This window comes from Nicotiana tabacum, chromosome 17 (assembly GCF_000715075.1).
Source record: "Nicotiana tabacum cultivar K326 chromosome 17, ASM71507v2, whole genome shotgun sequence".
Lineage (NCBI taxonomy): Eukaryota > Viridiplantae > Streptophyta > Magnoliopsida > Solanales > Solanaceae > Nicotiana > Nicotiana tabacum.
The window spans coordinates 90,339,726-90,353,011 of record NC_134096.1 but is presented as its reverse complement, the minus strand read 5'-3'; the positions used below and the strand labels follow the sequence as shown (position 1 = coordinate 90,353,011).

At 41.7% G+C, this 13,286-nt stretch overlaps 1 protein-coding gene across 1 annotated transcript; it reads right to left on the bottom strand.

Moving 5' to 3' along the window:
• Positions 1 to 11,538: 11,538 nt before the first annotated feature.
• Positions 11,539 to 13,129, bottom strand: LOC107785674 (transcription factor MYB20-like). Its single transcript, XM_016607028.2, has 3 exons — positions 12,896 to 13,129; positions 12,365 to 12,494; positions 11,539 to 12,233 (listed from the first exon to the last, which is right to left on the bottom strand). The coding sequence occupies exons 1-3, from the start codon at positions 13,026 to 13,028 to the stop codon at positions 11,693 to 11,695; spliced, it is 804 nt and encodes a 267-aa protein (XP_016462514.1). The 5' UTR covers positions 13,029 to 13,129; the 3' UTR covers positions 11,539 to 11,692.
• Positions 13,130 to 13,286: the final 157 nt, after the last annotated feature.

Sequence of the window (13,286 nt, the reverse complement as noted above, 5' to 3'; positions counted from 1 at the left end):
TGGAGACCTACACCGCCTACCATACAGAGCCTCATACGGTGTCATCTGGAAGCTCTACTGGTAACTGTTGTTGTAAGAAAACTCTGCTAGATGCAAGAACTGATCCCACGAACCCCCAAACTCCATCACACACGCACAGAACATATCCTCTAATATCCGAATAGTGCGCTCGGACTATCCGTCCGTCCGAGGGTGAAATGATGTGCTCAACTCCACTCGAGTACCCAACTCATGTTGTACGGCCCTCCTGAACCGTGATGTAAATTGCGTACCCCGGTCCAAGATGATAGATATCGGTACGCCATTAAGCCTGACTATCTCGCGGATATACACTCGAGCCAGCTGCTCGGAAGAATAGGTAGCCATCATAGGAATGAAATGAGCTGAGTAGGTCAGTCGGTCCACAATCACCCAAACTGCATCAAACTTCTGCTGCGCCCGTGGAAGCCCAACAACGAAATCCATAGTGATCCGCTCCCATTTCCACTCCGGAATCTCTAACTTCTGAAGCAACCTACCTGGTCGTTGATGCTCATACTTCAGCTGCTGGCAATTTAAGCACCGAGCTACATACTCCGCTATGTACTTCTTCATTATCCTCCACCAGTAATGTTGTCTCAAGTCTTGATACATCTTTGCGACACCCGGATGAATAGAATACCGCAAACTATGAGCCTCATGGAGAATCAACTCACGCAAATCATCTACATTGGGCACACATAGCCTGCCCTGCATTCTCAATGCACCATCATCCCCAATAGTGACCTCCTTAGAATCACCTTGCTAGACTGTGTCCTTAAGGACAAGCAGGTGGGGTTCCTCATACTGACGCTCCCTGATATGATCATAAAGAGAAGACCGAGAGACCACACAAGCCAATACTCGACTCGGCTCAGAAACATACAATCTAACATGCTGACTAGCTAAGGCCAATGGACTCTCTGCTGCCGGAAGATATGCTAAGCTCACCAAACTCTCCGCCCGGCAATTCAAGGCATCAGCCACCACCTTGGCCTTTCCGGGATGGTACAAAATGGTGATATCATAGTCTTTAAGAAGCTCCAAACACCTCCGCTTACGCGAGTTAAGATCCTTCTGTTTTAACAGATGCTGCAAACATCGATGATCCGTGTAAATCTCACAATGGACACCGTACAAATAGTGCTGCCAAATCTTCAAGGCGTGAACAATAGCTGCTAACTCAAGATCGTGGACAGGATAGTTCTTCTCATGGGTCTTCAATTAGCACGAAGCATAAGCAATCACTCTACCCTCCTACATCAGAACACACCCAATACCGATTTGCGAGGCATCACAATACATTATGTAGGAACCAAAAGCTGATGGCAGAACTAGAACTGGAGTCATGGTCAAAGCAGTCTTGAGCTTCTGAAAGGCTCTCCTCGCACTCATCCGACCACCTGAATGGAGCACCCTTTTGGGTTAATTTGGTCAAGGGAGATGCAATAGATGAAAAACCCTCCACAAAATGACGGTAATATCATGGCAAACCAAGAAAATCCTAATTTCTGTGGCTGAGGATGGTCTGAGCCAACTCTGCACCGCCTATATCTTCTTCGGATCACCGAATACCCTCACTGGACACCACATGTCCCAAGAACGCCACTGAACTGAGCCAAAACTCACACTTGGAGAATTTTGCATAAAGCTTATCCCCCTTCAATCGCTGAAACACAATCCTAGATATTGGGCATGCTCCTCCTGGCTATGAGAGTACACCAGGATGTCATCAGTGAATACAATGATGAATGGGTCTAAATACGGCTGAAACACAATGTTCATTAGATGCATGAACGTTGCTGGGGCATTAGTCAGCCCAAAAGACATCACAAGGAACTCATAATGGCCATATCGGGTCCTGAAAGCTGTCTTAAGAATATCTGAGTCCCGAATCTTTAGCTGGTGATACCCTGACCTCAAATCAATCTTGGAGAACACCGTCGCTCCCTGAAGCTGGTCAAACAAATCATCAATACGCGGCAAAGGATACTTGTTCTTGACTGTGACCTTGTTCAACTATCTGTAATCAATGCACATTCTCATAGTACCATCCTTCTTCTTCACAAATAGAACTGGTGCACCCCAAGGTGACACGCTAGGCCGAATAAACCCCTTGTCAAGGAGTTCCTGAAGCTGCTCCTTCAATTTCTTTAACTCAGCCGGTGCCATACAGTACAGTGGAATAGAAATGGGCTGAGTGCCCGGCACTAAATCAATACCGAAATTAATATCCCTGTCGGGCGGCATGCCCGACAGGTCTGCAGAAAACACATCCGAAAAATCTCGCACCACCGGAACAGAATCAATTATATGGGCCTCTGCACTAACATCCCTCACAAAGGCCAGATAACATAGACAACCTTTCTCAACCATCCGCTGAGCTTTCAAGAATGAAATCAATCCACTGGAATATAGTCTATAGAACCGTTCCACTCAACCCTCGGCAAACCCGGCATGGCCAACGTCACAGTCTTAGCGTGACAATCTAGAACAGTATGACATGGGGACAACCAATTCATACCCAATATCATATCAAAATCGACCATACTGAGCATCAAAAGATCCACTCTGGTCTCCAGACCCCCGATACTCACCACACATGACCAATATACGTGGTCTACAATAATATTATCGCCCACAAGAGTGGGTACATGAACAGATGAAACTAGAGACTCATGGGGCATATCCAGATAATGAGAGAAATACGAGGACACATATGAATAAGTGGAACCGGGGTCAAATAATACAGAGGCATCTCTATGGCAAACTGAGACAATACCTGTAATCACAACATCCAAAGCAATATCATCTGGTCTGGTAGGAAGAGCATAAAAACGGGCCTGGCCGCCCCCTGATCGGCCTCTCCCTCTCAGGCGGCCCCTAGCTGAATAGGCTCCACCCTGGGCTGGCTGAGCGAGTTATGGAGGGGCTGGTGCTGATGACATAGACTGGCTCCTCTGCGGAGCTGGACCTCCCACTATACGGGGACACTCTCTCCTTATGTGACCAAACTCCCCACACGCATAACAACTCCCCGGTGCTGGTGCAGGGGACTGAAGGGAGCCCCGAGCAACGAGATAACTAGCAGAAGGACCTGGCATAGGCGAACCCTGACCTGATGGAGCACAGGACGAGCTCTACGCTGGGAGGGCACCGAGAGATGAACGGCCCTGCTGATAACTGTGAGAACCATGGCCAGATGATGCACCACGGTGACCTGGACGTGTTGGAACTGACCCCCAGAAGGAGCACCGCTAAATCCTCCATGTCCACGAGGCCTCTTGGCCTCCCTCTCAACCCTCTCCTAGCTAAGAACCATAAATCTAACGAGCAATGTCGACAACCTCATCAAAAGTAGCACCAGACACTCTCTCTGGTCATAAGCAATCGCAGCTGATAAGTGAGGCCATCTATAAACCTCATGATCCTCTCCCTGTCTATGAGAACCAACCAGATAGCATGACGGGCCAACTCCGAGAATTGCATCTCATACTGCGTCACAGACATATCACCCTGACGAAGCTGCTCAAACTATTTGCGCAGCTCCTCTCTCCGGGACTGAGGCACGAACTTCTCCAGAAAGATAACGGAGAACTGCTGCCAGGTAAGGGGCACTACGTCGACCGGCCTACGTCTCTCATAAGCCACCTACCAACTGAATGCAGCCCCGGAGAACTAAAAGGTAGTGAAAGAGACCCCACTGGTCTCTAGAATACCTGCCGTATGGAGTATCCTCTGACACCTGTCTAAGATACCCTGTGTATCCTCTCCTTCTGCACCACTGAAAGATGGAGGCTGGAGTCTCCCAAACCTCTCCAATCTACGTTGCTCATCCTCAGGCATAGCAGGAACCATATAGCCCTGAGCAGCTGCAACCGGCTGGGCTAGGAGTGCCCCCTGTGTCTGGAATCCCTGTACCACCTACTCTGGTGTGCGGGCAGCGGGAGTCTGAGCACCTCCCCTGGTCTGAGAAGTGGCTGCTGCGGCCGGAACAGAGACTGCCTGAGCAAGACTAGTACACGCAATTAGAATCTGAGCTAAGACCTCCTGAAGTCCTGAAATCACAATAGGCACAGGTGGTGCCTGAGCTGGTGCATCAACAACTGGAATCTGGTCCTAATCTGGGGTAACTGGTGGATCTGCAGGTACTGTCCCAGCTGTTGTGTGGGCTGCACCTCTGCCCCTACCGCAGCCCTAGCTGGTGGTACTGGTGGCTGTCCATCCTGCCCGATAGTACGAGTCCTCACCATTTGTGAGAGAATGAAACAACAAATGTTTAGTTACTAGAATCAATAGATTCGCACGATAAGAATTCAAGAATGTGGAGTTTCCTAAGGGTTCTGCAGCTTCTCGAAGATAAGTACAGACATAACCGTACCGATCCGCAAGACTCTACTAAATATGCTCATAACTCGTAAGACCTATGTAACCTAGGCTCTGATAATAACTTGTCACGACCCAAAACCTAACCCGTCGTGATGGCGCCTATCGTGGTCTTAGGCAAGCCGACCTTTCCAAAATTTAACAGAAGTGAGCTAAAGCAATTAAACTAATTGAAGGTTTACATAATAATGGGGTAAAAACCCAAAACACAAGTGCGGAATGATAGCCCGACATCGGGGTGTCACTAAGTCATGAGCATCTAACAACCAATCTAGAAAACAGAGTCTACTACAGTCTGCCAAATGCCAATACAAGAGAGAAAAGATAATAAGAAAGGAGAAACAAGGATTGTGGACGCCGGCAACTACCTTGTATGTCTCCGATAGTCAGCTCGCGCAAGAACTCAGCGACCGCCAGAACCGTACACACCTAGATCTGCACATAAAGTGCAGGGTGTAGCATGAGTACAACCAACTCAACAAGTAACAGAATTAAATAAGGAACTGAGAAGCAGTGATGAGCTATAAAAAATACAGTTCATTTCAAAAGTTTTCAGTAAAGAGTGAACATGCTTTCAAATCCGGTGGTGTAAGTCAAATAAGTTCGAGCTCAAGTAAAAAAACAAGTACAGCCTGTCAAGGCAGCAGTTACTCAACTCATCTCAACAACTCATACCCTCGGCTCTCAGCCTTCAATACACACTCTCGATAGGTACCTGCACTCACTAGGGGTGTACAAACTCCGGAGGGGCTCCTTCAACCCAAGCGCTATATTGCTGTGGTGCGCAGCCCGATCCAATATTCTTGCGGCGTGCAACACGATCTAATATTGTTGCGGCATGCAACCCGATATAGTATATATATATATATATATATATATATATATATATATATATATATATATATATTCCGAAGGCTTGTTGCGGCGTGCAACCCGATCCATATACCTCACAGCACGTAGCTCGGGATTCAGGCCCTACCTCAGACACTAACCTCTCCGGCCCTCAAAACAATAAGTATCAACAAGAAATAAGAGGAAACAGAGATATAACACACAAGTAAGACTGTGACTGAGTAAAAATATCAATTAACAGTCAATTCAACAAGTATACGACCGATGCGGGTCCCAACAGTGATATCATATGACCTAAGCATGATTTCTAATATGAAAGTCAGTCAATTGCTCAAAGACAAGGAAAACAAGTAATAACAATGGCTATTTGACTTTAAAGTCTCACGGGACGGACCAAGTCACAATCCCCCACGATGCACGCTCGCACGCCCGTCACCTAGCATGTGCGTCACCCCCAAATATTCACATTATACAAATTCTCGGGGTTTCATACCCTCAAAATCATATTTAATATTGTTACTTACCTCAAACCAAGCAAATCTCTACTCCGAAATGCCTTTGCCTCTCAAATCGGTCTCCAAATGTCCCGAATCTAGCGACAAGTAGAACAATACAATCAATATAGGCTAAAGGGATCAATTCCTTAAGAAAAGTACTAAATTAAAGCCAAAAATCCGAAATTGGCCCGAACCCGGGCCCCGGGCTCACGTCTCGAAATCCGACAAAAGTCACAAAAAGCTAAAATCTCATTCACTCATGAGTCTAACCATACTAAATTTACTCAAATCCGATAACAAAATCCCATTCAAAACCTCCTACTCAAGAGTTCTTCCTCTTTTTCTCCAATTTCTCACCCCAAATCACAAATTAGATGATAAAATTAAAGATGAAATCATGGGATTTAACCAAAACCAAGTAAGAATCACTTTCCCCATTCAACTTCACGAAAATCCCTTCAAGAATCGTCCAATTCCGTGTTCTCTAGCTCAAAATATGCAAAATGGGTTCAAACCCTCGTTTTGGAAACTTTAATACTGCCTAGACATTTCCTTAATCGCAATCACGAAAATAGCCTCGCGATCGCGAAGAACAACTTCGCTGCCCCAGGATTTTTATCCTACATGATCGCGGAATTACCCGCGCGATCGCGGATCACTGCCTCTCATACCTACGTGATCGCATCCTGCCTCACGCGATCGCGTAGAGAATTGGCCACACTTCCCCTCCTGCTCAAGTCCTTCTACGCGAACGCGACCTTAGCCACGCGTTCGCGAAGCACAACTTCGCACACATACGCGATCGCATTCCTAACTCTGCGATCACGTAGAACAAACTCACCTCTGCCCTAAATAAGCTTACGCGATCGCGAATGAATCCCTGCGATCGCGTACAAGGAAACAAGAACCTACATCAACCAGACTTCAGCTATCAAGCCAAGTCCAAAAATGATCCATTAACCACCCGAAACTCACCCGAGGCCCCCGGGACCTTAACCAAACATACCAACACATCCCAAAATACCATACGAACTTAATCGAGCCTTCGAATCACTTAAAACAATATCAAAACCCCAATTATACCTGGATTTAAGCCTAAAGAGCTTCTAAACTTTCAAATTCCACAAATGACGCCGAAACCTACCAAACCACGTCCGATTGACCTCAAATTTTGCACACAAGCCATATTCAATATTACAGACCTACTCCAACTTCCGAAATCGAAATCTGACCCCGATATCAAAAAGTCAACCCCCCGGTCAAACTTTTCAAAAATTTAACTTTCGCCATTTCAAGCCTAAATTAGCTACAGACCTCAAATTCACAGTCCGAACACGATCCTAAGTCTAAAATCATCCAACGGGGCTAACGAAACTGACAGAACTCTATTTCGGAGTCATCTTCATACACTTCCGACTACGGTCAAAATCCTGAGACTTAAACCTCCATTTAGGGACTAAGTGTCCCAAAACACTCCAAAAATCAAAAACGAAACCTCCCAACAAGTCACAATAGCAGAAATAGATATGGGAGAAGCAGTAAATTGGGGGTCAGGACTATTACTCTCAAAATGACCGGCCGAGTCGTTACAGCTTCAACTATTTATGACATGTTGGTAATCTGGACTGAGACTTATGGGAATTAAACACAAGTCTATATTGATTACGCACTGAGCTCACAATGTTCGGAATGAAAGTCATAAACTAATTATGAAGCTAGAGAATAGAAGTTCTGCAACTATTCAGGGAACTAGGCTTAACTATATTTCTGAGGCAATTAGTAACGTCGTAAAGAAAACGTAGTGTAGGGAGAATCATTAACATTCCCAAACATGGAGAGTTAGCCTCGCATACCTTAACTTCCTTCTCTTGAGTGTAATACAACATTCGTCAACCCTTTCAACTTTAATCTATATCAATACAAGTCAAAGGGATTCCATATTAGCAATAATACTTATGTTTTGGCCGCTTAGGCCTTTTATCAAACACTTGGTAGGCATAAAGCTTCATAGTCCTTATTAATAGTGTTTCTATACCCAACAACCCATTCGTTTGCTCCTAGATAATACTAAAATCTCAAATTGTTATAATCAATACCATTCTTCATCACCCATAAGATAAATAATACTTTTAACCAATAATCAACAATCAACAACCCAAACCTATAACTGTTCATGCTTTTCTATCAAACCCATCAACTCATATCTCATGAACTAGAGTCTATTATCATTAATCAAATACTATAATCAAGTAGAGGTGGAAGATATTACCCTTTTGAAGTTCAATCCTCTTAAATTTGAGTTCTAGGGTTTCTTTTCTCAACCATGATGTCCCAATCAAGTATCTAATGATTTGGAGGGTTTACCCATGTTAATAAGATTTTGGAGAATTAAAATTAACTTAGAATCACCATAAGAACTCACCTTGGATGGTGGAGGGACCTTGGGGGAGGTTAGGTTCTTGAGAGCTTCCCTTTCTAGAGCAAGTTTTTGTGTTTTGGGGTGTAGGGGACGAAGTGGGGCTTTAAAAATGACCCCCCGGATGCGCTCCTGTGTACCTAAAGGCCCAACCGCGTACCTAACGTGCAGAAAGGTAGTTGCACTTCCACAAGTGCGAGGCCGCGCACGGGACCATTCGGGCGCTCACCTGGGGCGCGCATACTGTACATTGCTTGGTAAAACGCACATAATCTTTTGCACAGAGATACATTTGGGATCTACAATATATAGTTGGAAATATATTTTAAAGGTATACAACTTTTATGTTTTGTGTTTTTTCCAATTCCTAACACAATTTCATGACATCAGGCTGAACGACAGACCTTTCATAAACTTAGTCGATTTTATCGAATCTTATGCACCTCACTCTCCGTCTTGATTCCAAACGTCTATTTCCATTCATAATCATCCCGATAGGACTTCATATGTCTAAAATATAACATTAATGCTCATTTAACATGTCCACACCTAGTCCGAAGTTACGGAGTGTTACATTATCTCCCCCTTGGGATCATTCGTCCTCGAATGATTGTCCTGACTGTAACTTCGGCTAACTCTGGACCTTAAACGGATCTGGTGGAAACATGAACTTTCATAAACACTTGCATACTAAACTGAATGAATACATGATTACTGAACTATTGAGATACTAAACTGAATGACTATTGCATTGAGTGAATACTGGTATGCTATGGATACGTGAATACTAAACTAACATGGATATATGAATATTGAACTGGCACGAATATTTGAGTACTGAACTGACATCAATATTTGAGTACTAAGCTGGCAAGAATGTCTGAGTGTTGGACTGACATGAGTATTTGAGTATTGAACTGACATGAGCATGTGGGTACTGGAAACTTGAATGTCATAACATGACACGTGAAGTACTGGGTGTACAACCGCTAATTCTGGTGGCTACTCCAACTCATAAGATATTTGTCCGATCTTTTGTAGGATCATATACGACGTGATATATATGGGACTGAGCTTTCCTTTCTTCCCAAATCTTATAACACCGTTCAAATGCCAAACTTTCAGAAACACCCAATCATTAACTTGAAACTCTACCTGCAACAAGTAGGGGACATCAAACTGTTTCTCCTTCACTTCGGCTACTAAGGAGGAACAAGTCTTGTTCTGAACAACAACTCCACCATCTTCGGTGTCCGAAAGTCAAAATCCTAGCTTGGCTAAGTGTTGAACTTCTTTCACCATAGTTCTCTTGTCTGCCTCAATCATGAGCTATACTTCCCATACTTGATTATCTTTTTAAGGTACTTCCTGAAATACTTATAGTGCTATTGTGAGCTAAGTCTTTGACCAGTACTCCGAAGATTAGAGTCTCGTGCACTGGCACTATTCTCGTGATACATAACTGGGCATGATTTTATAGTTTTTATATCTCATGCTAACTATGCGGGTTTCAAATCTCCAACCTGAATCACCATTAGAACTCACCTTGGATGGTGGAGGGACCTTGGGGGAGGTTAGGTTCTTGAGAGCTTTCCTTTCTAGAGCAAATTTTTGTGTTTTGGGTTGTGGGGGATGAAGTAGGGCTTTAAAAATGACTCCCGGGCGCGCTCCCGCACACCTGAAAGCCTAACCGCGCACCTAATGCGTAGAAAACAAGTGTGCGGCCGCGCACGAGACCATCCGAGCGCGCACCTGGGGCGCCCATACTGCACATTGCTTGGTAAAACGCACATAACTGTTTACAAAGAGATCCGTTAGGGCTCCACAATATATCGTTGGAAAGATATTTTAAAGGTCTACAACTTTTATGTTTTGTCTTTTCTCCAATTCCTAAAAAAATTTCATGAAATCTGTCTGAAAAACAGACCTTCCATAAACTTAGTCGATTTTATCGAATCTTATGCACCTCACTCTCCGTCTTGATTCCAAACGTCTATTTCCACCCATAATCATCCCGATAGGACTTCATATGTCTAAAATATAACATTAATGCTTATTTAACATATCCACACCTAGTCCGAATTTACAGAGTGTTACAAAGGCAGTAAAACATGAATCCTTTATGTCTATGAGAGGTCGAAAAGTACAAATTTATCGAAGTGATTTATACCGTTACCTCCTTGTCAATATTGATTATGGGGTTAACAAGATAAGGATAGAAAGAGAAGGAAGATTTCTGACAGCTAGTGGAACTAGTCTTTGTGGTGGCACTTTTTATGGCCTAGGTAAGTTTTTGATAAGAGGTAGAAATTTTGAGGAGTTGCTGGAATTGAGCCAACTGCCAAAGAACAGAATGATAGTCATGCTTTGTAAGGGAATGAAGTATTCAAAAATTAGCCTTGAAGATGGTGGGGAATGCTTGCAAAATTCTTTTTATTAATATGATGACCGGGTTATTAGAGCTGAGCTTTGGGATAGCATATATTAGAGGAAAGGAACACTTATTTTTTGATGAAAAATCCAAATATCTCCAAAGTGTTACCTTAAGCCAAGTTGTCTAGGAATATCTCAAAGATCTCAACCTTTTGTATGTGGTGGGATATCTGATAAGACAACAAGATAACAGAGTAGAGGTATAAAGAGAAGATCCATTGTAGTCACTTTATCAATTGGGGACTCTAAAACTGTTAAGGAAAAAATTATGGATACTATGATTAAAATTGTTGTTCCTGCGGTTATTGTTTTCTCCCTGTGCAGTATGACTTTGTTAAGCATGAGTTTTGGAAGCACAAACTCAAGAATGCTCACTCGAGAATGATATTTCAAGTACTTGAAGGAGTATACCGTCCATCTCATAATTCTAAATGCAACATCGTTTAACTTTGGTGAAGAAAAGATCAGTGCTTGTTTGGTGGAGTTGACTACTACTGAACTCATCCATTTCCAACCTTAAGGACAAGGTTGTTATAAGGGGATGGAACGTAATAAAAGGAGATTATAGGTTAAGCTTTATTATTTATAGGTTGACCCTCATTAATTTTACCACTACAGTTTAGTCCCACTTTATAATCTATTTTCATTAGTACCCTATTAGGTTTTTATATTTTATGTAAACAGAGCATTGTAGGTCATTGTAGGTCATGAATGTTAAATGAAAATCTAATTTTTTATCTTTTAATTTCTTTTCTCTTTCTCTTAATTTCTATTTCACATTTCAAACATAGTCAAAAAATCAATAATTTCTTTGTCATATAATTTTGGACTAAAGTTAAACAATTTACACATATATAATAGGCACATATTAATAATATAAATTTAATACAGAAATATTCAAAATATTAATATAGTATTATTTTAAAATAACATGTTCAAATTATTAATGACTAAGAAGCATATAGAAATTGTATTAACACAAGAGGAAACTTGTCTCCCTGTAACTTTTTTTTTTCCTTTTCCTTTCTTGGAGAACAACTCTATTAGTAAGAAAATGAAGAACAAGGAGGGAGAAAGAAAAGTTGCACATTTATGAATTGTATTTTCGCAAAAGAAAAAGGTCTTCTTCGAGTTGATTGACAGCACATGAGAAAATTGAATCCATCCATTGTTGTAGAGAATCTTGTTCCTCTGCAGGTGCTACGTTACTTGAGGATTCAGTAGCAGCTGATACTGTTGAAAAATTGATGGATTCTTCAACTTCTAAAGAAAGTGTAGGGCTGTAACAATTGGACATAGTTTTACAACTTTTGTTCCATAAATCCACGTCAAAATTTTCACTCAACATGTTGTGGTACGCATTGTTTGACAGTGAAAAATCAGTAGCATTTTCAGTACAATTCTCTGCTTCATTGCTTTTATCATATGTCTCTGTTTTATAATGACGTATTGGTAAGTTAAGTTCCATGATTGTATCATCTGGTTCTTGTTGGTATTTTTCTTGGTCAATTGGCTTGTGAGTTAAAGGGTCTATTCCCACTTGCTTTAATTTCTTCTTAATTCGAGTATTCCAATGATTCTTGATTTCATTGTCTGTCCTCCCTGGAAAATGTGATGCTATCTTAGACCACCTGCACAAAAAATATTTAAAGGGTTAAATATGAAGAAATTTAAAAAAAAAAAAAAAGATTAGGCACGCTAGTGAATTTTGAATATCGAACGGTTAAAAGAACAAAGGTATAATTGACAAATGAATAAAGACCTGTTACCAAGACGAGCATGAAGCTGTATAATTTGGTCTTCTTCAGCTTCAGATAGTGCCCCTCTTTTGAGATCAGGTCTCAAATAATTAATCCATCTCAATCTGCAACTCTTTCCGCATCTTTGCAAACCTACAACACATTCATGACATGTAAAAAGTATCATCTTTTAGGGGCTATTATAGAGACACCTTTGAGCAGTACATAATTAAGTAATTAAAAGTATATATTGTCTAACTGCTTAAACTTTTAGATGAGATGGTCATACGGTTCAATATGTTGATAGAGGTCTTGGGTTCAAGGCTATTAGAATTACTACGTGCTTGGCTCAAGAAAACAGTTTGACCGACATATGAGGATCGAGTGTGTTGAAAATACTATTATATAAGTACTCGGTTAAAAGTGTACTATCTCTAATAGCTTATACATAAATATCTGTTTGATCAATTACCCTAATTGTGTATAACAGTTGGATTCTTAAAAATATGTGGACATATATAGAGAGAGTAGAAATATATATATAGAAATTAAACCTGCAAGCTTGGGAATGGTTCGCCAACATTGGATGCCATTATTGAGAATAAAATGGACGAGCTTATGGTCTTCTTCTATAGTCCATGGACCTCTCTTCAATCCAACTTTATCACAACAAGGCTGCCTTCCCATTTTTAACTAAAAATTCTACAACAGAAATGGAGAAGAGATGTAGTAAACGGAGGTAGAAGCTCAAACATACATATATAGGTACTAATTATATATACTTACTTTCCTCAACATATATATTAAGTACTATTATTGCAATCGTTTGTTTATATTCAAAGCAAATAAAAGATACCGACAGATAAGCGAGGGATATATAACAAAAGGGATATTCTTGCTTAAGAGGGTATAAATGCATGATTGAATGGGGAATAAAAATTGTAA